At 36.9% G+C, this 25,659-nt stretch overlaps 3 protein-coding genes and 1 pseudogene across 4 annotated transcripts; 1 reads left to right on the top strand and 3 right to left on the bottom strand.

The window, feature by feature from the left end:
• On the top strand, positions 1-11,105 carry LOC122605427 (uncharacterized protein At3g49140-like). The gene is made up of 10 exons (XM_043778379.1): positions 1-196; positions 288-501; positions 6,453-6,555; positions 6,650-6,717; positions 7,758-7,937; positions 8,023-8,136; positions 8,701-9,021; positions 9,616-9,768; positions 10,493-10,588; positions 10,854-11,105. Exons 1-10 carry the CDS (start codon positions 105-107, stop codon positions 10,953-10,955), a joined length of 1,443 nt encoding a protein of 480 aa, XP_043634314.1. The 5' UTR covers positions 1-104; the 3' UTR covers positions 10,956-11,105.
• Positions 11,106-11,885: 780 nt separating this feature from the next.
• Positions 11,886-13,645, bottom strand: LOC122604251 (annotated as a pseudogene).
• A 1,734-nt stretch (positions 13,646-15,379) lies between these two features.
• Positions 15,380-16,784, bottom strand: LOC122603994 (protein SAR DEFICIENT 4). Its single transcript, XM_043776872.1, has one exon. The coding sequence runs from the start codon at positions 16,697-16,699 to the stop codon at positions 15,683-15,685; it is 1,017 nt and encodes a 338-aa protein (XP_043632807.1). The 5' UTR covers positions 16,700-16,784; the 3' UTR covers positions 15,380-15,682.
• Positions 16,785-17,615: 831 nt separating this feature from the next.
• LOC122605224 (cytosolic enolase 3) lies at positions 17,616-25,659 on the bottom strand. 2 transcript variants are annotated; one of them, XM_043778132.1, is made up of 14 exons: positions 25,557-25,659; positions 25,147-25,397; positions 23,261-23,415; positions 22,989-23,163; positions 22,827-22,898; positions 22,603-22,722; positions 22,343-22,423; positions 22,185-22,261; positions 22,009-22,112; positions 21,678-21,776; positions 21,483-21,568; positions 20,937-21,023; positions 18,850-19,047; positions 17,616-17,877 (listed from the first exon to the last, which is right to left on the bottom strand). In XM_043778132.1, exons 2-14 carry the CDS (start codon positions 25,264-25,266, stop codon positions 17,809-17,811), a joined length of 1,443 nt encoding a protein of 480 aa, XP_043634067.1. In that variant the 5' UTR covers positions 25,267-25,397; positions 25,557-25,659; the 3' UTR covers positions 17,616-17,808. The 2 variants fall into 2 exon arrangements, with proteins under 2 accessions (XP_043634067.1, XP_043634066.1); XM_043778131.1 differs by having other exon boundaries at positions 25,489-25,649.

Below are 25,659 nucleotides of genomic sequence, written 5' to 3'. Positions count from 1 at the left end.
TGCGAGAATCGGATAAAAAACAGGAACCACAATAAGTATCTCCTCCGACGACCACCACTTACCGGAATCTTTCTTACTCCGACAACCACCAACTGAACACGGAAATGCTGGTAATTGAACCGGCAACCGCCTTCTATATCCAGACCGGCCGTCATTCCCGCCTTCTCTCACACTCTCGCAGCATCATCATTCCTTGGTAACTGCCTTACATGCTATATATATATATATATAAAACTAATTTTGCTTATGATGAGCTTAATTTGAGTTTATATTTTTGTTATATTTAGCAATAATAAGATTACGTCAAGGAAGAATTTGTTCAAGAATAGAATTAGGGCTTCAGCAGCTAATGAGGAGGAGCAATCGGTCGTTGGTCCAGTGAAACAAGCGAAGAAGCCACAGCGGTATCATCCGTCTGAAGATATTTCGGATTCCGAAGATTCGGATGAGAATGGAGATGCTATTCTTGGACCTGCTGAAACTAGCAGGACTGTTATTGAGGTATTCTATTTCCATTACCAGAACTTACTGTTATTTTATTGAAATAAAATACTCCAGATCTTGACCCTTAGATCATAGTTAAATTGATGCGCAAATTTTCACGAAGCAATTGATGTACGATGAATTTTATGATGCGCCGTGATTTTTGCTGATGTGAAACCTATTCTTTTATTTGTTTTACTTTAATACTTGTTTTATTTTACCTAAAATCTCTCTCTCTCTCTCTCTATATATATATATACATGTGAAATGATCATTTGAAAACTAAAATTTGTGTGAAGACCAAACTGACCATGTGATTTCAAACTTAACACAATGTGTTTATAGTTACTCACCACCACCGTCATCTCCGACCACCACCACCATCATCTCCGGTCACAGTCGCTCTCTCTCTCTCTCCCTGCTTCTCCTCCTCCGGCGACGCCATGGCAGTAAGGGGAACGCGTGTTCCGTATCAAACCACCACACTATCTCTTGGATCACCGCCCATCATATCCAAACCATTCCCATATGCATCTTGCTTCCAACCCCTTTATAAATGCCTCGAGGGCGGCGACCGAGAAGGGCGAAGACCCCCTGAACGGCGCAACCATTCGATTAAGGGCTTCTTCCGTATAACAATTTCCGGCAATGGTGCTAGTGGTGGTGAGCAGCTATAAACACATTATGTTAAGTTTCAAATCACAGTGTGTTTGGCCAGTTTTCTGGTTTTCACACAAATTTTTTTTGGTATAATAGGGTAGAAGATACCCCGGGTTAGCTTGTATTACACCAAAAACAATTAGAGTTCAGGCGATATGACTCAAATACCATATCGACAATACACAAGGATTTAACGTTGTGCAACAACCAGCACCAAAAGAAAAAAACAAAGGCAAACAAAGCCACTACCAAAACCTCATCTAGACCCTATGTACATACAAAACAATACATAAACGCCTAGTCAACACTATTTGTCCTTCAGCAAAGACAAAGGGATCTTCCATTCTGTAAGTGCACCTTCCATGTGAGCTGACTTCATGTAACGAAATGTGAGTAGTTTAAGTCTCACAACCTCGACAATCTCCTCACCAACTCGCATAGCAGTCTTCTTTTGTTGTTTAAACAGCCTTTCGTTTCGCTCTTTCCAAATGTGATACACTGAGGCTGCTAGGATCAGTCTAGATGTTATTAGTCTAGATGTTATTGCTTTGAAAGATTTAGATTTTGCAGAAGAAAGTAGATTATCCACGATCACATCCCAAGTCGATGAGACATAGGGAAGACCAGCTTGAAAAATAAGTAAATAACTTGTTTCCACACCTGCTTAGAATATAAACAATAAAAAAAAAGGTGGTTATGTGAATCAGCTTGTGTTTCACATAATGGGCACACAAACACCGTATTAGAGGGCATGTGTTGAACGTCCCATGGCTTCAACAAATCCTGAGTTTTGAGCTTCCTTTTGAACACTAGCCATAGTACAAAGGCATGTTTCGGGATACAATATTTATGCCAAACCAAATCAGTCCATGCAATCCTTCGATCTCTTGTCCTTATATCCTCCCAAACTGTTGCAATCGAGAAGGGTTTGACGTTTCCGTTTCTGTCTTTCCACAACACTTTGTCTTGAATGTTATCTATAAGAACCGGAGGCTTAAGATTCTGAAATCTAGCATTCCAATCCAATGGCCACCGCCATTGATCTAGAGCAACAATTTCAGAAACTGTCGAGTTGAGTTGAAAACCAGAACTAGCAATCATACGAGGGGTAATACCATCTATGAGTGGCCCAAAATCAGACCAAATACCATACCATGCAGATGTACTTCGCCCATTGCCAAGCTTATGCCAAAAGAATTTACGCACAACTGGTCTAATTTGTAACAACTTCCTCCAACTCCATGTCATGCTCCCTTTTGGCTCTACATCTCAAATATTCTAACCTCTTAATTTATAGGTATGGATCCAACGAACCCATAAGGACTCTTTAAGAGTAATAATGCTCCACATATGCGAAGTTAGTAAAGCAATATTAAACAAGTCTAACCTGCGAATGCCAAGTCCACCCTCATCCTTGGGAAGACAAACCAATTCCCAAGCCACCTTAGCTTTACCTCTGCAGATCCGGCCTTGACTCCAAAGGAATGATCTTAAGATCTGTTCAATCTCTTGAATAACTCTACCAGGTGACATAAAAACCGAAGACCAGTAGACATGCATAGAAGAAAGTACAGACCGAATGAGTTGAAGTCTACCTGCAAAAGAAAGAAATTTGTTCTTCCAATCTTCAACACGCCTTTTTACTCTATCCACCAACTCCTTGCAGTCTCGATAAACCAATCTAGTGGATACTAAAGGAACTCCCAAGTATTTGACCGGTAGTCGCCCCTCTTCAAAAGGTAGAATTCCCAAAATATCCGACTTGACATTATTAAGGACATTACAAAAATAAGCCGTGCATTTTTGTAAACTTGGTGCCAGACCAGAAGCATTCTTAAACTCCATAAGACCATCCATAATAACCGATGCTGAATTCAAATCATCATGTAAGAAAATGAATAAATCATCCGCAAAACAGAGATTGATTATATCTGAACACTTTTGGTGATAAGTAAATCCCCCGGAATCACGTACTCTACGGCTCTACGCTGCAAAATCAAAGTAAGAATCTCCATGATTAGAGTAAACAAGTAGGAGAAAGAGGATCCCCTTGCCTGAGACCCCTTTGTCCTTTGAAGAAACCATGTAGCGAGCCATTTATACTAATAGTAAAAGAAGTACTAGAGACGCATTCCATAATCCAATTAATCATTCTTTCCCTAAATCTGAATCCCATCAAAATACAATACAAGAATTTCCAGTCCACAGTGTCGTATGCTTTATGGATATCTACCTTAAATGCACAACGGTGGACTCCTCTATCAAGGTGGTAATTATGCATAAATTCTTGGGTAAGCAAAATGTTGTCTATAATTCTGCGACCCGAAACAAATGCTGATTGATTAATGCTAATGATATCATTCAAACACCCTTTTAAACGGTTAGCAATAATCTTATGCATTTAAAAATCACATTGCATAGTGAAATCGGTCGAAAATCAGTAATGCACGTAGGAGATAATACCTTGGGGATAAGAGCAATAATAGTATGGTTAATCTCTTTTAACAATCTCCCTGTTCAAAAAAATCGCGTACAGCAAGTGTAACATCCACCCCGACAACCTCCCAAGCACCTTTATAGAAAGCCGCAGTAAACCCATCTGGTCCTAGAGATTTGTCTTCCCCCATAGAAAAAATAGCTTCTTTAATTTCCTCATCCGTATAATGTCTCGAAGCATATCATCAGCTTGGACATCAGTAAGCTTTTGACTGAATAAACCGTCAACATTGAGTGGCATAGTAGAACCAGCTTTACCAAGGAAATCAGTATAATGATCAACAAAAGCCTTTTGGACGCTATCACCGTCATGTTTAACACCCCGCAGATCAGTCACCGTATCAATCCTGTTTCTAGCAACCCTACTTTTAACGGCTTTATGTAAATACGCTGAGTTGCAATCTCCAACTCTTAACCAGTGCACTTTCAACTTCTGTTTAAGAAATCTTTCTTCTGCTAAGGAAGCCTCGTTATAGGCATTAAGACAGGCCAAATGTTCATCTCGAAGTAAAGCATTTGTTGGGTCTTTGTCTATAGCTCGCTAGGCCTCATCTAGCTCCTCTCTTAATTTGGTAACCTTATTGTGAAGATTACCTTGGTCAAACATCAAGCGCCTAAGCGGTTTCTTTAATGCACGTAATTTAGAGACCACCCTGTACATATGAACCCCTTTTACCTGCTTACTCCACCCACTTAAAACCAAGTTCTTGAACCTGCCATCGTGAACAAGAAAATTAGAAAATTTAAAATGTTTTGGTTTTGACTTTGACAACATGGGAAGCTTTAGAACAGCCGGTGAATGATCGGAGGTCCTATAAGGTTGAAAAACCGCATTAGCACCAACAAAATCATCGAACAATGCAATATTTGCTAAAATGCGGTCCAACTTTTTTAGAATACCAAGGCCCCCTCCCGGTTTTTGATTCCAAGTAAAGTGAAAACCGGACATATTCACATCCATAACTTCAATGTCTTGTACACAATCATTAAACTCGCGCATTGCAATGCTTGAACTAGACGGTCCAACAGTCAGAATCCTCAAGTTTTAGTGCAACATTAAAATCCCCCATAAGAACCCATGGTTTGTCTTTAATGAACTGTTTATGGACCATCAAATCCACCCATAGACTACGTTGTTCAGTGTACCTATTATGAGCTTACACAAACGAGCAGTACAACATCTTCTTATCCGACTTAAAAAACAGTTGAGTATGCATAGACTGGTCTGACTGAGATAGAATCATAAGATCTATAGCATCAGGATTCCAACCCACCACAATACGTGACCCTTTATGACATAAATTATCATTAGAAGTCCACATCCAATTCCGAAATACCTTAGAACAAATATTTTCAATATGGTTAGAAGCTACATGAGATTCCAAAATTGCACAAACTGAAAGTTTATTTTCAGAAATCATCAAACGCACCTCGTTCTGTTTTGGGGTTTGGTTCATACCCCGTATATTCCATGACACGATGTTATTCATTGGAAACCGGTGACTTGGGAGTGCTTGCCCCCTCAGATTTCTTCGTATTATCCATATAATCTGCCGTTTCCTCAAACACAACTTCCACCTCACTCTCGTCATCTACCTCTACAGATTTCTCTTTCACTTTAGGTTGCTCATTATTAGAATCATCATCAAGAATAACCTCAGCATTATTACCAGCTAATACCTCATAAGAGTTATTAACAGGGATTGAAGCTTTTGATGTTGAAGCAGAATTGGTTCCAGAAGCATTCGAGTCCTTAGGTGGTTTCCGTCTATATACGAACTGGGGTTCGGTTTAGTAAACCTCATACCTTCAACATGTTGTGGTTGCCTTTCATTACCATTTTTCTTTTTACCTTTTCGACCAACCACAGTAAAACCCTCATTATCAGCCTTTTCATGTCCATCTAATTTTTGAACTATTATCTTTTTTGGGCAGTCTCTATCAGAGTGACCAAAAATCTTGCAGTCACCACACCTCGGAGGTTTCCACTCATACTCCACTGTAACAATTTCCATTGAATGCCCCTCTCCATTGAGTCTTGGAATAGCTACAACCACTTCTTTGCACAAGTCCTTCTCAGAATGAATTTCAATTAAAGCACGAGCGAAACTATTCCTACCCCACGAATCCATACACATATTAGTATAGGCATCAAGCATCTTAGGATTTCCAATTTTTGTTGCTAGCATACTTAAACCGTCCTCTGTATAGGCTACTAGAGGCACATTATGCAATTTAACCCACACCGGAACACTAGTAATATCCTGTTTTGTCAAACAAACATTAGGAGACAGATCGAATCAACCAAGGTCCCTTTTCCAGAACCTGGTTCAAGCCCTCCTTGGAATCAAATTTAAAAAAGAAGAACCCAGTGGAGTTCATCATTACCTTCTGAAAACCATACTTCGCCCAAGTATTTTTGACATAAGTTTCGACAATAGGAAAGGCCAATCTTGTACCAAGAAAATATCCATAAAGGGTGTTGGCAAAACGACTATTAACCTCTTCTTATTGTTTCAAATGATCACAACCCACACACATATATATATATACCCTACTGTTATATATACACATAATCCGTAATTGTTTGAAAAAAATGCTGTGTTCGTATGTGGATTGACAGTTGGCTTTTATGCTTATGTTGTATCTAATGTAAATCGGAAAACCAGAACCCTTGGGTTCTTTCTCATCTAGAAGCATGTAAGCTGAGTTATCAAAGATAGAATCTTTTGGACGACTACAAATTGCGGATTATGATGTCGTCCATATCGTTAGATGTAAGATATTGATTGCAAACTTTTTATATCTGTCAGGTTAACAGCAAAGCAATGCTTATGTTCTCAGGGATGGTAGGTGATGGTGTCCATGAAAATATATTCTGGCCAGATTTGCCATATGTAACGGATGAACATGGAAGTAAGTTATCTTGCCTATGATTCTCAAATACTTCTTTTCCTTTTTCTAAGTAAAATCTTTTATTTAATTAACTTTCTGTTATGATGTTTCTTAGATGTATATTTTCAAGTGAAAAATGATGAAGATATTCTCCAAACTCTTACCTCTGAGGATATCCTTGTGGTAAGGAATATGAAATTTAAAAATTACTAGAACTTCAGATCTCACTAGACTGTGGAATTGTATCCAACATGCTTCATAACGTTGAATGCCCCTGTGAGATCAAGGTGAGGAAACTTGTGACTCGGGATTGGATTTTTTTGTTTTGTTTTTGGGGGGGGGACAGGATTTTTTTTGAAAATCGACTTCGTTCGGGGATCTGTATTATAAGTACATTTCGTATCATCTTTATTACGAAGTATAATAAATCATTTCCCTAGAGGAAAATGATTTATTATAATAAAGTCTGTAATGTGATTGACCATTTGAATTTGGCTTTCTTCGGCAATCACTTTCATAGACGCAACAGTCAGACAGTCAAATAATGATACTGGAAAAGCGCAGATCTGCAACATGCTTCGCTTATCTTACTATTTATATGACTTTTCCACCCTTTACAATCCTCTTCTAGAAAGATTCACCTTTCTCAATTCAACACAACAGGTTCCCAACTTAATAAAACAACAGTCATATCTATCAAACTTCCTGTCCTCATCCCATGACTAATCTAAATTTACTTGAGATGGTATACGTTAGGGTAATAATTACGTTACTTCCATCTTAGTGTTCTTTCTTCACTATCTCATTATTCTTTCCCAATGGAAAATGTTTGATGTTTCTAAATGATAAGCCTAAAGATGTGTCTAACAAAGAGTAGACACATGGCAAAATCAATGTGGGGATTACGAAAGAGAAAATGTGTAATACATTTGTCAACAAATGAATAGAGTAGACATATTATTAAGCTTCTTTTTTAAGCATATGTATCATTACTGATATAACAGATGACTATATAGAATTCTTTTTTCCTTCTAAGTAACTATTTGTTTTGGATCTGTGATGCTATATACTTCTTGACCACACACAACGCTCCTAGTATCTGGATTAGAATTTTTGTACAAAAACGCCTACCACCGAGCACAGTGTTTTTTTTAGAGTTGGTGCATCTAAAGAGTGTAGATAATTGTTGTTTACAAGTTAATTAATTAATAAACTCAATGCAGCAAGTCATAATAGGCTTAGATACAACTGAAATGCTCAGTGAGATGGAGTTAATAGGCCAAGCAGAATCTGATTACGATATGGAGGAAATCGAAGATAATGATAGTGGGACGGATGATGATGACACTGATGACGATGGCGACGACGATGATGATGACGGCGAGAATGGTGGCTATGAAAATGTGACAATCTTATTTTGTTTCACTTTTTCTCTCACTCACGATGACAGTTGCTATAATCTTTCTTTGTCATGCCTAATTGCGGTAGGAATGGGTTTCACTCCTAGAAGATGAGGACGATGATGAGGATCCTGGCGATTGGGCAAAGTTAGAGACCATGCGTTCATCTCATCCAATGCATTTTGCTAAACAGTTGGCACAAGTAAGTTATTCCAGGCAGTTTTCCACTTAAGTGTTACAGTATTGCCACATATATGTCTGGATAACATGGATACGAGTGGACCAATTCGGGTCATGTTTTATTGTTAATGGTCAACAGGTTTGCTAAAAGCAATTGCTTAGCATGAAGCACTTTGAATGTTGTCGAGATTGTAGATTTTGTGCATAAAACCTCCTAAGTAACTTTATTTCAAAAGATTATAGTAATCTTATTATCGAGACAAATGTATTTTGGTAATAAAAATCTACAAACCGTATATTTATAAAACAAAAGTAGAAAGTGTGGACAAAACTTGTTTTAGGTCAATCGAGGTTGAGCAGTTATCTATATATGCATCTTGTGCTATATTAGTAGTAAGATTATCTGTCAATGACCCGTAATCTAGTTGGCCTATTTTACCTATCCCTGCATCATGGAGTATATATAAGTCTACTTTCATGTTGGAGTCAGTTATAAGCACCTGTCCGGCATTTGTTTTTATTGGCTAACTTGCTATTATATATACTGGCTTTTGTTGTTTTTGAGGTAACTTTTTCTCTTCCTCAGTTTGTATTAGATGATCCAGTAGACTACATGGATCAGCCTCCTGCTGGTCTTGCTATTCAAGGCGTCCTTAGACCTTCATTTGTTGAAGAAAGTTCGGTGATGAACAAATATATGCTTGACGATAAGTCTAATGATGAAGAGACAAATCAAATTTCTGAAGGCCAAGAAGAAGAAGAGTTGGGCGTTATCAATGGCCATAGGCATGAAGATGGTCAAGATATCGAAGAGGGTTTGCAGAAAGATCAAAATTTAGGAAATGGAACTTCATACTATAAGTTGGAGATTGTTAAAATTCATCTGATCTCAGCACATGGAAATCAGGTATATTTGGAAATCGACTTCAATTGATTAGTGTAATTGTATGCTTCTTTTTCTTGCATAAAGGGGAATGTACCCCAGGAAATGTAGTTCTTTTGACTTACAACGTTCATCTAAGTGCTTCTGAAAGAGATGCATTAGAGTTAGAGGTCAAGTTCGGTAACATGCCACAATAAGTATATGTAAATGTGGGCTAATAACCAGCGGGGTTGTGCTGATGCATAACACTTTTTTCTCCAGTTTTATCTCAAATATAAAAAGACGTATCGTTATGATATAAAAAGTCGTATCATTATGATAGTAATTTGCCTTTTGCAAAAAAAAGCGATTTTTAGGTTTTGTACATTGACTACACTTTGGATGACTTATCCCTTTTAGCTAAATATTTTATCTTGACCAGTGTGGCTCAAATCTTGATAGAGGTAAATGAGTTCAAATTGCAAAATATAACCAAAACAGATACTAGTAGTGGTCATTAAAAATTCTAAGCTTCTTTGCTTGATGGAATGAATCTATTGTATTTGAGTGCCTTGATTTATTGTTACATAAGAAATACCAGAAGAGTGACATTTATATTGTTTAATGTATGTTCTATAGACTTTAGTCGAAGTCGAAGATTTTAGGAGGGCTCAACCTGATGCAATAGCACATTCGGCTGCCAAAATAATATCCCGTCTAAAATCTGGTGGAGAAAAGACTACCCAAGCCCTTAAATCATTATGTTGGAGATGTAAGGGTCTTCAAGTGGAGGTAACATGTACTCACTTTGCGTTTTTTTTCTCTTCCAACATTGTAGAAGATTGGCAAAATGGACTGATTTGGTTGGATTGGGTTGACATTCTACAAGGGTCTGGTCTTCAAACAATTTTTGGTTCATGTTAATTTTTTTTATAGATAGAGCTTCCGGTCTTCTCTCATCGGTTTTGGCTTTGCCTTGCCGTCGAGAATAATTTTTGAAGGGTAAAGCCTATGCTGGATATCCTTTTGGAAGCAGCCTCTCTACCTTTGGGTAGAGGTAAGGCTGTCTACATCTTACCTCCCCATACCTTGCTTTTGCCGGGAGTGGGTACCGTTGCCGTTGTCATTGCCAATGTTCAAGTTTTATAAAAAAAAACAATAGTTAATGTGTTACCTTAATTGTAGAAATAATTTTGTTATAACTACAATTTGAATCGTAAAATAGAAAATTTTAGGAAGTTGTATGCGTAAAAAATACACTTTGGCAACTTCCAAATCTTTTTGAACCAATTTGACCGTTCCCCATTTTTGCCAATGTGTTTGACTTGGTTATCATCAAAAACAACCTGAACTGATCTAGCTAGAAGAGAATCTGTATATGTGCAACTTGATATTTATATATGATGTCTCCTATAGAAGTATGGTTGTTCTATCCAGATTTCAATTGTTCATTTTGATTCTGATTGCTGCATATGAGATAAATCATAATGTTGGGTAACCTTGCAACTAATGACAGGAGGTAGCTGTTATTGGAGTGGACACCCTGGGATTCGACGTAAGAGTGTGTTCTGGAAGACAAATTCAGACATTACGATTTGCATTTAAGAAACGGGTAATGACCACCTTCTCCTGAATGCAGGTTATATATAATTATAATAAATAATAGTTTTCTGTAAAATCCTCTAATGTAACCAAAAAAAATTAATAAACCTAAACTAGATATTTTTGTTTCTATTATGAAAGTGAGAGCAATCAGCAGCTTCTCCTGAATGCAAGTTATAAAATTAATATAGTGCTAGTATAATCTTTTTGGTGTAACAAACGAAATATGTATAATGTCGGGTTTGCGACCGTGTAACATCTTTGTTGCATGACAGGCCTCTTCGGAGTATAGTGCTGAGAGACAGTTGAATAACTTGCTATTTCCAAGAATCTCCAAGCAACAGAAGCAGAAAGAAGCCCGGCAAACAGAACTCTAATCAAGGGGATATAACAATTTCGCAGGCAAATGTTTGTGCTTTTTATGTACATAGCAGGCCATTTTTTCTGCGCAGTTTCAGTCATTCTTTATTATCTAATAGATTGTAAGTTTAACACTTAACAATCATTTAATTCACCCTTTCATAGTTCCTCTTGTGTTCAATAAGTAAGCATTGAACACAAACCTTGTTGCAAATTACATGACCCCCCCCCCCCCCCCCCCACCCCCACCCAAAGAATTCACTCACATTACTTGCAACAAATAAAATGGTCTGTTATCAATATCAACCATTGAACACATATAATCGGTCATAACATGTTGAGTAATATGTTGGAAACTTGAAAAATTTATTATTGTGAATTAATGGTGGTTTATATATCGTCATTAGGTTAATCTATTGTGAATACTTCATGACTTAAGTGCATAAATCTACTATCTATCTATATAAAGCCATCGCATGGATCGTTTCTTAAATGAATCATGAAAGCATAAATAAATTTTAATAAATCAAATTATGGTGCGTCTATTTATTATCCGGATATTTATTATGGTTACAATTGCTAACAATACATGTCAGGTTTGTGTGGGAGACATTATTACGATCACAAATGCAGAGTCCCTTTATTTATCAGGTTGTACAAATTCTTCTTTCATGATAGTTTCTATCAATGGGACGCTGTTACCCTAAAAAAGCTCTCCAAACTCTTTCTTTCTCTCTCCCGGTCTAATCCTTTGCAGGTACGTTTTCTATATCTATACATGTTTTTTTTTGTTTTTTTTTTTTTGTGTGTGTATGTGTATAGTTTCTTACCATGGATCTGCTGTTCAAAAAAATTTTCTTACCATGGAAAACAGAAATACTAAATCTAAGCACTAGACTCACACGATTATCAAGTTTGATGTGAGACCACCATACATCTATGATGATCTATGTAGTCTTAGTGTGTGCTGTTGTTATTCCAAACTCAAATGGGTATAATGGGTCATAATGTGGTCCCCAACATACATCGGTTGCTGATCAACATACTTAAACCAAGTACGAGCTAGCTTTCCTATGAAACCATAGTCACCAAATAGGATATCTGTGATACCAAGGCCTTCAGTTCCGGGCAGCCAAGCAGCTACAATCGCATCTATGGTGTCAATAAATGGCTATACCACCACTGGCCGCCCAGTTTTTAGGACCGCCACACATTTTACAAAGCTACACACATTTTTAATAGTGCTTTGAGCCGACTCGGAGATTGTCAGGTTTGAATTGTCTCCAAAAGTCTCGGCATATGGAGGCTCTCCTACCCAAACTATAGCATAGTCAAAAGAGTTTTAATTTACAAAACTTGTGTTGGGATTTTCATTGTATACTACTTTAGTGTTTTGATGAACGGTACTTTTGACAGCAGAGAGGATTGTGATACCAGCGGTGATGTTTCCCGAAAGTCCTTGACACTCAATTGTCCACCCGCCACATTAATAACCAATACTGTCAACATGTGATCCTGCTACTAGTATCTTTGATGTTTTCTTAGGGAGTGGTAAAAATGGCTGCACTGACAATTTACCGTTTTTCAGTAACACAAGCGATTTACCGTTTTTCAGTAACAATGGCTTGCCTTGCTAGGTCTTTGTGTTCCTGACATCCTAGGTACTTGCCCATGCTGTAATCAGCCAACGGTGTTTCAAACAGACCCATCGTGAACTTCACCCTTAACTTTTTCTGAAATGCATCATCTACTCGACTCATGGGTATGAAATTATTTTTTACCAAGTAATTCAGACCATCAATAAACTCTGTAGTTAATTGGGATATTGACCATGCCAATCCCAGCATTCATTCCAGCTAAAATGGAATATGTGTAATTAGCATGTGGAGTGGTGATCCTCTCAGGTGCTTGCCAATCTGATATGACAAAACCGTTAAATTTGAGTTTGTTTTTAAGATAATTGGTAACAAGGTTACGCTTAGCGTGCTTTATAACCCCGTTCCAGCTAGAGTAGGAAGTCATTATTGTAGCTACACCCTTGAGAATGGCATCATTGTATGCTGGCATGTGTATCCCGAATAGTGTTTAGCACAGGATGCAACTTTTTGTGTTCCGTTGACGAAGGGATTACCCTTTTTTGAGCCCTCATGGATATGTCCTTGTAAACCTGGTATGATTTCGGTCAATAGTTAACAATTTCAGGATCTTCACTGTAGCTTTCGTAACAACGACCCCACCTGCGATCTCTACAGACTGCAATACAAGGTGCAAAAGCATACTGTATGCCAGTGGCTCTAACTTCAAGTGCTGTAGCAGCTCCAATTTTTTTTTTTATACTAAAATAGCATCCTTGGTAACTCCAAGACCAACATTATGAAGGAAGATTGTAGATTTGTAAACATTGTTATGACCATGGATAGCATCGATTCTGAAAATCATTGGGATTCCTAGATGGGTCGATAACGAGCCCATCGGAAAATCATTGACCATGTTGAGCCATGCCTCCGGAGTTGCCTGCTTAGATGGAACACTTCCTCCTCCACTCAACAGACTCCCTATCAGATGCTTCTTCATGACCTCATTGGATGCAATTGATCGTTCAATTTGAGTTATTTGGCTTTTGAACAATCTTTTCCTCCAATGTCATTCCGTTCATCAAGTCATTTATCCTAATTCCCAACGGTTGTTTTGGATCTTTGTATAGCATAATAGCATATAGTTTGGATTAGCCATTGAAGCCCAACAACAGATAACCATCAAGAAAATCGAACTTCTAACATGAGAGCTCCACCCTTTTACAAATGTACACAAACAGGATGTTTTTTTTTTATGGAAGAGGACGGTACCTCTAAATATTATTATTCACCAAAGAAAATTACGAGATTAATCTAACCCTATTAATCACCCTCATATATGTGGGAAGTGAGATCGAACCCAGATGGATCCTACTAAGGTCAAAGACCTTACCAACCCCATTGATCATAAAGACGTAATATTGATCAGTTATGATGACTGCAGGTTGCTTTAGGTGGCTGAGATCGCTAATTGTGAAGTAGTGAATGTGCAAGAGACAAGTTACTGAAATTTCTAGCTAGGGGCATCCAATAGGATTTGATCATGTGTGTGTGTGTGTGATTTTTTTAATTCCGTGATGTGTTTCAATAACATTATGATGCTTTTCGCTATTTGTTAAAGCCTACGGGTTATTTTGTTTTGGTCTACATATAGCTGTTGGTTGGAAAATTAGACTCCTCTTGACGTACGCTTGTCATTTCGGGCTATTTCAATGTGAAAGTTCCTGTTTCGTTTGATGTTTATAATGTTTGCTATATTCTCTCATTAATTTGTTGTTTCGATTATCGCGGATTACATGGACTCCCAAAGATATATGGAATGGGTCTGGCTAACAGTATCACTACATCTTCAAGATGAAAAAAACCCATATGTAATTATGTATATATCACAGTGAAAGTGAAGATCTGTAAGTGGTCTACCATAGTGTCTCTATGTCTTTTTAACATTCCACCTTTCCTGATGATACCACTGTCAAAAAGCTACTCAGATTATGAAGTATGAAAGATCTTGAATAATGTTATTAAAATGACTCGAGCACTTATTTTTGCAGAAAATTCAAGGATACAAGATCATTTAAATGGATGTAGATTTCCGTAGAATTTAAAAAAAAAGTTTGGTTTTGATAATACAGATGGAAAATAATTCACAATAAAATGTTTAAAGTCGAAGCCATGTCACACGTATATCCCCTGAAACAACCATTTTGTGGAGCATAATTTAACAACAAAGCAACAACTAAAATGATGAATAGCACAGGAAGAGCGATGTTTTATATGAAAATATGATTAGATACCTACATAAAGAAGGAACAAGACCTCAAAACAAGATTGTCAAGTTACTCTTAAAATGAAGAAATGACAAATGAAAAGAACAAGAATGCATATCTCCTGCTATGACTGCAAATCATACAGAATACATCAGAATGGTTTCCAAAATCTACTTCAAAGAATCTTCACAGTTTCCTTTGGGTAAAATGAGTCTTAACAAAGGCGGAACATTTAACCTATATACCAAAAACGGATTGACTTGGGTTATATGTTATCTCTAAAGGGTCACATAGAAACACTAAAACAAATTAGCTATTAATGAAACAGACAAAATGGGTCAAGTGGGTCAGAATTCACTAAAAGGGTATTCAAATGCATACAATTTCTCCTAATGTGTATCTTGACTTCAGGTTGGATGCAGGCACACAAGTTTACGACAATAAAACAAGGATAAAATATTTTCATCTTTTGGTGTAAGACTCTCTTTATTATTGTTGTATTTAAACACAATATATCAAGCTTGTTACATTCGTTTTGTATATAACTAATGGGATCATCTTTGGTATCTCAAGACCGGAAAAAATAAACTGCAGGGAGAGTTAATAGCTTAATATGAAGCACTCTCATTCAAAACAGAATCAAAAGAAGAAACAAACTACCCACTGCAGCTGGAAAAGTTTTGTTTTCTTTATTATTCACCTATCCATATATTTCTCGATTACATCACGCCAACAACATGAAACGAGTGTGTGATTGAGCTCTCCCCCTAGTACATATATATAAGTATATAACTAAATTTGGGGAATCAATTGCGTTTGTAAGTAGACATACAAATTCACCTGCTTATTTAAATGGTTGCATATCTGTGAGTGCGTAAACTAACATTTGTATATGTGAAGTGTCTATGGTTTGCCTGCAACGGTTTCATATGCCAACTGAGCACTCAAAAGATCAACCACCGCCGACCCAACCGATACAAACAGAGTAATCTCCTTATCGTCTCTCCTCCCAATTTTCTCCCCCTTAGTCAACTCCACAAGATCACCTTCAATCTCATCTGTCTTCATCACACCTCTTTCAAACGCCCCGACCAACTCCCCAGCCTCAACCATAGCATGCTCATTATCAACAAAAACCCTCCCTCTCGTCATAGCTTCATCATCACACTCCCTCATCGACGGCTTATACGACCCAACCAAATCCAAATGCGCCCCGGCCTTCAACCACTCCCCCATAACCAACGGCGTCTCACTATTCGTAGCACAGCTCACTATATCCGCTATCCTAACCCCAGACTCTAAATCCTGACAAACCTCAAACCGTACCCCATCCATTCCACTTTCCTTTCCAAAATTTTCAACCAAATTATCACATCTCCCAACATTTCGGTTCCATATCATCACATAATTGATTTCGGGCCTAATCGTTAAATGGGCTTTAATCAAATGTGGCGCCATGGAACCTGCACCAACCATTAACAAAACTTTGGAATGTACATTGGACAGATAATGTGACGCCAGAGCGGATACACAAGCCGTTCGGCGGACAGTTAGTTCGGTTCCGTCCATTGAAGCTAGAGGTTGGCCAGTAACCGAGTTAAAAATGAGATAGCTAGCATGAACACCAGGTAAATTTAAAGCGGAATTATCGGGATGGACGGTAACTAACTTGACACCGATGTAAGGGAAAGTGGTTGGAGATTCAGACCATGCCGGCATCAAAAGAAGATTGTTAGTAATATTAGATGATGATGATGAGGATGTTTGGTGGGAGTGTCGGATCGGAGATTGGATGACGGAGGTGGTGGTGGGGATAGATGTTTGGAGGTGGTTGATTAGGGATGTGTACGGAAGGACTGATTGCGTCGTGGTTGCGTCTATGAAGATTGGTCCGGCGGATGGGTTGATTACTGTCGCCATTTTGGTTTGATTAAGGTAGGGTACGACTGTAGCAGATATTTTTGTTTTTTACTGAATCGATGAGGACAACGTTGACTTGTACCCAGATTTTTTATGACACTTGAAACAAAACCACATAAATATATTCCCAAATATGTACTAACATCCAAGTTACTTTACCTTTTTCCTTTTCTCTTTCTAGGGTTGAGCTTAGTTTTCAATACTAATTATGGATTGTTTTGAAATTAATATAAGATTATTAACTATGGATGTATCTAACTATGATAAAATGTCTATGTTATATAATGATCTCGTAAAATGTCTATGTAATGTAATGAAATTTTAAATCCTGATTATTGGATGTACACAGATATATGTATGACTACCATATAAGCTGTCACATGTAAGCACTGTTGTAAAACTCACCGAGTAAAGTACTCGCTACAAGGTAGAGTGTCGAGTCGGCCGATTCCTCCGAGTACTCCCTGACTTGACCACTTTCACCCCGAATACTCACCGCATACACCCGAGTACTCCTAACTCACTTGTCAACCGACCTGGGAGCGATTAGCGACTTCTGCAACCTTGCATGTAAGTTAAGTTTTTTATTGATGAGATGCATCTAATAATTAGGATTTAAAAGTTCATTACATGACGTAAACATATTATAAGATTTTTACATAACTTAAACATTGGGTCTTTTTTTTTTACTTTTTGTGTTGGTATACACATTGAACAGTTTAGTTTCCAAAGTTTGTAGCGTGTCAATTTGAATCACAAAGAAACACTCACATTGCAATTTTTTTCTTGTGGCAGGATATCCCACCAACCTGGTATCTATAACAGAAAAATGTAATTTGTCAACAATCACATATTCAAGACTTCTCCTAACTTTGGAAACTAAAATGTAATTTCAAAAGATTCGGAATCATAGCTCTGTAAGAAAATTTATGTGGTAAATACATTAGAGAGACATAACAATAGTTTAGTTTCCAAAGTTACAATCACACTTACAATCCATCTCTCAAATATTTCTACAAAATTGGTAGTGCTTTCTATGTAAATGAATAATAATTTAGCGGTTCTTTTACTTCTTTCTCTTTGCTTCATTTTCTTTGGGAAAAGAGGGATCATGACTGCCTCCAATCATCACCAACATAACTAGCTTGATCACCAAGTTCTTCCTCGATTCTGATCAACTGCATAAAAAAATCCAATGACTATTACTCATTCGCACCAAAAAAAAAACTGAAAGAAGTCAAATGAGTGAGTTTAGCTTCATATTCAAGAGTGAAAGAATCAATTATAACATACAAAGGATATTACAAATTTCCTCCACGAATTTTTTTTTTAAAAGATCACATTACATTTACTGATTTACATTGTCTTATCTTTCTGAAGCGCCCTTTCATTTTGTTAACTCTTTCTAGGTTTTGCATATTCCCCACTAATTGTTAAGTTTTCTTAACATCATGTAGCAACGGGATTTATGGTAATTGATTCTTAGTCAATCCGACTTACTATCAACGGAAATGAGTAAACGACACAAAATACCATTTTGGGTGGCAAACTTCTTTTCACACATACTGTCATTAAAATACATGCGACCTTACTATTTTTCTTTTTGTGGAATATGTTGATCAACTACAAAATATGGGGAATAAGAGATTATTCAACAAACTATTTGCAACATATATTAACGGGCAATATGGTCACCAAAGATAAAATTTGGCAAAAAGAGAATATTTGAACAATATTTGGGAAAACATAAAAAGGATTCCATTAGTCATTTTGGCACAAAAGGTTAATGAGTTAACTATTTTAGTTCTGCATCCTGAAGCAAATTAAAGAATCTAACGGGATGAACACATGAATTTTCTTCATATTTGGCTTATGCTTTACCCCAAACAGGTTGAATGGCTTAGTCAAAAACATTACCTTTTTAACTAAAAAGGAAACAGCACAAACGGGCCGAACAGGTTGTATATCCCGTTTGATAAATTAGCATATTTGTATATTAAAATAAGAAGGATAAAAAGTGGTTGTTCTCCCAACCTGTTTTGACCAAAGCAAGATAATCAACCTTTTTGAAATATAATCCAACACGAACGCGTCGACCCACCAATGTGGCTACCTCTAGAAATTATTAATCTATAAGATACAAGTCATACCTGATTGTATTTGGCTAATCGTTCGCCTCGGCAAGGCGCGCCTGCTTTTATCTGACCTGTGGCAAGGCCAACCGAGAGATCAGCAATGAAAGAATCATTGGTTTCTCCACTTCTTTGGGATATTACAACCCCCCATTGTGCATCCTTTGCCATTTTCACAACTTCAATTGCTTCTGTCACTGTCCCAATTTGGTTTATCTGCAATCCACGACAGCACTATCATATACTATAATGGATGCAAAGATGCCACATATACACATATATGTTTTGTTGGCAGACGATGCTTAAATCTTTTCTTTATTTTTAACATCATCGGTGTGTATGCTCTAAATACCAAATAGAAGGATATCCTCCATCACATCTTAAACAGATTAACGAGGTGTGTCACAACATCATAAAAACATATAATTTCTATCAATAATTATCAAGATAAAATTTAAGATAAGTGTTGTTACCGATACGTATCATTTTTTGCTATTATATCACTGGGATAACTGTTATAATGGAAAAGTCAAGAGTCCACCTTATTTAGAGTCCAAAAAGGGTCCATTGATTTTCTTTCATCTCCTGAAATTCCAACCACCTCCTACCACCACCACCATCATCTCCGACCACCACCATGATTTTCCGGCGACGGCGACCACCGCCACCACGACTTACACATATGTAACGAACCTGATTCTCGCCGGAAAAGTCACCGGAGAAGATGGACGCTCTTACACATGTGTAAGTTAACTTACACATGTGTAAGTTATATGGACCCTTTTTGGACTCTAAATAAGGTGGACTCTAAATAACCTGCCCCTATATAGGGAATAACCTGCCCCTATATATATATATATAACTTCTTTTTTTTTTGAACAGAAACTTTACAATTAAATGCCTAAATAGTCCTAGAATACCCCATGATAAGATTTGAACCTTGGTCTTAAGAGGCAAGAGTCTACCAAGTGGGCTAATCCCACATTGGCAGAAATTTATATAACTATAGCCTGAAATCTAAAGCATGCATCTAACTTAAAACAAGACTTGTGAGTACCCACTTTTAAATATTGCTATTCTATGAATAAGACCAAACAAAACCATGCAAACTCAGAACGTGACATTAGACGTGGCAGCTTATATGGATTCCACGTCCAACCCAACCGGATACATATATAATATTTGATAATTGTTGTATGGAAAGAATAGATGCATTTAAAGCTATATACATACTATAGACTTTAGGTTGTAGTTTACAACATTTCTAAGCACTTAAGTCATTTAGAAAACATCTATCATAATTCTTACTCTTAATATATATATAGAAGTCTTAATATATAGGGTAACACTTCGGTAAGAACACTCTTAAAATAAGAACGGTGAGAACACTTAAAAACATCATTTTGATGCATTAAAAGTCCATAAAACTAACATAGTGCATAACTAATTATCATTATTTAAGTGTTTAACAACACATTGATCCGTCAAAATCGAAAAAATCACGTTTTTGTTGGATGCATCATTTTGATGAATATGCATCCAAGATGGATGTACAAAACAAAAAACATGATTTTCTCGATTTTGACAAACCAATGTGTTGTTAAACACTTAAATAATGATAATTAGTTATACACTATGATAGTTTTATGGACTTTTAGTGCATCAAAATGTAGTTTTTAAGTGTTCTCACCGTGTTCTTATTTTAAGGTTGTTCTTATTTGATTGTCCCTCTTAATATATATATATATATATAGAGAGAGAGAGAGAGAGAGAGATGTGATCCTTAAGTGTGATAAGAATGTAAGATGAATAAATAAAAACAATCACCCTTAGATTAGACACAGTTAACTATCTTGGGAGCCATTCTCAAGAGATCTACCATTTTTTGGTGCAAAACCCAAAAAATATAATTCCTTATTTAATTTTCCAAATTATCCTGACCTTGCTAACACTATCTTGGATCACATTTGTTCATATGCATGCAATTACTCAATAAGTAAAGCTTCAACCAAAGATTCAACCTTTTTAGAGCAATTGCTTTAAAAGTACAAGGAAATGAATGTTATAGCAAATTCTTTAGAAAACTTTTTTAGATCAGCATCTACCTTAAGAAGAAGGGCATTACAAGCATGTTCATGGATGGCTCTTTCAATACGCTTGGAATTTGACATGAGCAAGCCATCTCCCACAACCTACAAAAGATTAGGATGTCATTCCGGCATAGGAATATAAAAATAAATAAAAAGAGAATTAATAAACATAAAAAGATGAAAAAGGGCACACAAAACTTAATTAAGCTTCTTAAGCACTCGGTTAGCAAAAATTGAGTAGTTAATTAAACCTTAAAGTAAGGGTCACTGGACCAGCTCACATTAATGTATGCGTTAATCTTCCCACAACAAACTAATTTGTAGAAATAAAAAACCTAGTTTGATCATAAATAAGTAAGCGCGCACAGATGCGAATATGTATGGTCTTTCCATGTAAACAAAACATCCTATCATAGTATACAACTATACATACATACATGGGTTTGATATTAATAATGATTCGCATCCATGTCAATCTAACGATTACACAAGGCATAAGCAACCAAGACCGGCACAGACCAACAAGATTAGAGCCAACATGAAAACAAAATGTGAACAAACCTGGCAGATTCCAAGCCCAGAAAAGTATTTGACTTGTTCCCAGTCCTCCATATCAAATGGATCTTCAATCGACACAATAGGATAGTCTAACACCACCAAAAGTAAGATAATTAAGCATATTTATAAAAAGACATGTACTTTCATCAGGTATCAACACAAAGTGGCAAACCTATCTTCAAATAGTCAGTCATATACCATTACATAGTTCTTTATACATCTCAACCATATCTTCTCCTGACTTGAAGTTTTGTCCAGACCTATTAGGAGATTTGTAATCTAAATCATACTTTGTACCTGACACAAGGTAAACAATATATGTCAAGTTCTTAAAAGCAAAAATAATCATGCATAGACAGCAACTTACTATAAAGTTGAGTTATATCTTTATCGGTCGACAAAAAAATGATGCAAGTAAATTGCAATGAAGGAACAAAAATATACTACAAGAAAGCTGTTATTAATACATGTAAAATGTTTAATATTGCACTAGACGAGGCTTACAATTAGCTAAAGCAGTAAACATTACCTATGCAAAAATCAGTAGCAGCAACATCCATCGCAATCTTAATTTTATCGTTATACCCTGTTCTGTCTATGGCCTCCTTAACAAGCTCAAGTGCTTCTCTACAGCTGCAAAATCATAGCAACAACTTTACAGATAGAACTTTCAGAGGATCACACCAAAATGATGAAAGACTATGCCTTGATATGTCAGGAGCAAAACCGCCATCTTCACCAACATTGCATTGATGTGCACCATATTTCTCGGTAATAACAGCCTGCTTATAAAATGAGCACAGATAAACAATAAAGTCCTAAAGTTACCATATATGATATAAGACATCCATGTAATTAATCACCTTCAAGTGATGATACGTCTCAGATCCCATCTGCATTGCCTCTTCAAACCTCCTTGCTCCGATTGGAAGAATCAATATGTCCTAAATTAATACATAAAAAAACAGAGCAAATCTTTTATATGTTGGTAGGTAGGTTGTTATACGTGTAGATATTGATGTCATCTAATTGAAGACACTAGAAACCAAGATGTATGTGGCACGATGAGAATGTATTGTAATAGAAAGAAACAAAAAGAAACAGGTGAGAGTGGGAGGCCTACTCTTATAGCCAAATTGTTGGCAGCATGTTTGCCACCACTTATTAAAGTGAAGGCAGGGACAGGAAGAAGAACATTGGTTCCTTTGCCAGAAAGATCAGCAATATGTTTGTAAAGTGGAACCTGCAAACGTACAATCCCTGATTATAATTTTAGGGTGGGGGATAAATATGATATGAATATACAAGACAAAGACATGGAGTATGCATGTACAGTGCGTGATATACCTCCTTCTCGGCAGCACCAGCTTTGCAAGCAGCAATAGAAACAGCTAAAATTGCATTTCCACCGAGTTCACCCTGAATTATAATATTAAAAATGAGAATACATGAATGGGAAAAGAAAATTCTAGTAGAGAAACAGAATTATGAAAAAAAAAAAAAAAAAACCTTCTTCTCAGTCTTGTCCAAGTCAATCATGGCCTGATCAATTTGATTTTGAAGGGTAGGATCCATGCCAATAATAGCTTCAGATATCTTATCATTTATATTTCTAACGGCTCTAGTAACACCATTACCCAGATATGTCCCTTTGTCACCATCACGTAACTCGATAGCCTCATACCTTTCATCATTAAATCAATGTACAATTGATTCATAGTCATAAAGATAGAAGAAACTTAATAAAATGGACGAAGACGAGATCAGAACAAAAAACGTACAGTCCAGAGGGGGCAGCGCTCGGAGCGGAAGCACGAAACATTCCTTTATTAGTGTACAAATCAACTTCGACAGTTGGAATCCCTCTGCTATCAAGTATCTGCCTAGCTTTCACTTTTGTTATTACAGATTGAACCCCTTTCTTCATATGATTTGACTGCATTCACATCAAATTATATATAATTGTTATTATTATTATTATTATTATTAAAATTTCCTAACACCAATATTTATTTTATTTAAAAATCAAGTTTACGACAGAATAAGTTAAGGCGAGAGTGGGGAATTGGAAGAATAAGTTCCTGTCTTATGCAGGAAGAATGCAATTAATTGCTTTAGTCTTACCCTCTATGAAGGTGTTTTGGACCTCTATTTTTCTTATTCCTAAGCATATTGTGCATGAAATAGAGCAAATATTCAAAGGATTCTTATGGGGTCAGGGAGAATTATCTAGAGATAAGGCTAAAATTGCATGGAAAACAGTTTGCCAGCCTAAAACAGAAGGGGGTCTGGGAATAAAAAGCGTAAGTGACTAGAATGAGGCTCCGCTGGCTAAACACATTTGGAATATTGCTAGTAAGAAGGATAGTTTGTGGGTTAACTGGGTAAGTACTATTAAGGGATAGCTTTGTGGGTTAAATGGGTAATTACTATTAAGGGATAGCTTTGTGGGTTAAATGGGTAAGTACTATTAAGGGATAGCTGGATGTGGAAGACCTTACTTGAGCTTAGAGAGAAAGTGAGGCCTCATATTTGGCATCAGGTGGGAAATGGAAGGAATACATGTATCTGGTATGACTGGTGGAATAGTAAAGGACCACTCTGCAGATTTATTAGTCGAAGAAAAATGTTTGAGGCTGGTTTTGACCCTGCAATGACTGTTAATAACATGATGGATAATGGTAGATGGATGTGGCCACATGAGTGGATCACTCAGTATCCGGCTCTCAATGACATACCAGCTCCTGTCAATACTGAAAGGAATGATAAGTGGTTTAGAAGAAGAATGATGGGAATGAGGTTGAGTTTACCGTTACTAAAGTATGGAAGGATCTCAGGATTGTTGGTTCTGGTGTACATCGGAGTAAAGTTGTTTGGTACTCATAAGGTGTGCCTAGCCACATGTTCATTCTATGGATGGCCATACATGGCAAATTACAGGCTCAAGATAGGGTAATGGCATGAAGTAATGACACTACTATGAAATGCTCCTTGTGTAAGGAGTGTGCTGATTCCCATAGCCACTTGTTCTTCCAATGCAGATTTTCTAAAGAAGTTTGGGAAGACATGTTTCAGAAATGGTCTGTTAAGGGGATACAGGGAGATTTAAGGGATATTGTTAGGTTCATGGCTAAAACCAACTGGGTTGGATCAGTGGTTGGAACCCTTGCTTCTAGAGACAGAGGTCATGGGTTCTTTCCTCATGCCTAGCAAGGCTGGAGGTCCTTTTCTACCTTTAGTAGGGGTAAGGTTGTCTACATCTCAACCTCCGCATACACAGTCGAAGAAAGTATTGGGACCCAAAACCCATGGAAGACGGCATTGGGAGTTACTTTACTTTGTTAGGTTCATGGCTGATAAGTAATGCCGTGGCTAATGTAGTAGGGAGGCTAATACTTAGTGCTTCAGTGTACTACATCTGCAGGAGAGGAATAAGAGAATATCCACAAGTGAAATTACAAGTCCAAAATTTATGGTTCATTGCATTAGGCAAACTAAGACTAAAGGGATTAAGAGTTCATTAAGGAATACCAGAATTGGGGAATCCAACCAAATTTTGTTGAAAATGTTTGGTGTGACTGAAATCGGTTAATTTAGATTACTAATTATTAGTATAATAATAATAAAGAAAATAAAAAACAAGCAAGCAAGGAAGGAAGAGAGATACAATGAAGAGAACTGGATCAGGAGTTTTAGCCCTAACAGCAGCATTCACGGCATCTTCTATTTTACGTGAAAGCATGTGTTTCTCTAGATACTCCTGCACCGACGATGATGATGACGACATCTCCTTTCTCTTATATTTCTTGATTTCAAATTTCAATTTCAGTTTCTCTCCCTCTGCTTGATTTCTTTCTCTCTTCGATTATCAAATTAATATTTTGCGGATTAGAGCTGGCATAACACCTCCGACACGACCTGTTCAGAAAACGACACGATTAGACATCTCCTGTCAATGAATATGTGTGTGTGTGTGAGAGAGAGAGAGGATAGCAAATTATTTTCCAACCTTTATATTATCAAATGATTTAGACCAGAAATAACTGCTTTGTTACCAAGCCGTTGTAACCGACTTACCTCTTAATTGGTGTCTAAACGAGGGAGTGGTGGCCGGATATAGATTCAGGGATTTAAAAGTACGTGGGTAGAAGAAAGGGATGTGAATTACGATATTAGGGAT

Source organism: Erigeron canadensis, chromosome 6 (genome assembly GCF_010389155.1).
Source record: "Erigeron canadensis isolate Cc75 chromosome 6, C_canadensis_v1, whole genome shotgun sequence".
NCBI lineage: Eukaryota > Viridiplantae > Streptophyta > Magnoliopsida > Asterales > Asteraceae > Erigeron > Erigeron canadensis.
Note: the sequence above shows the minus strand (reverse complement) of the source record. Positions and strands in the feature narration are given on the sequence as shown.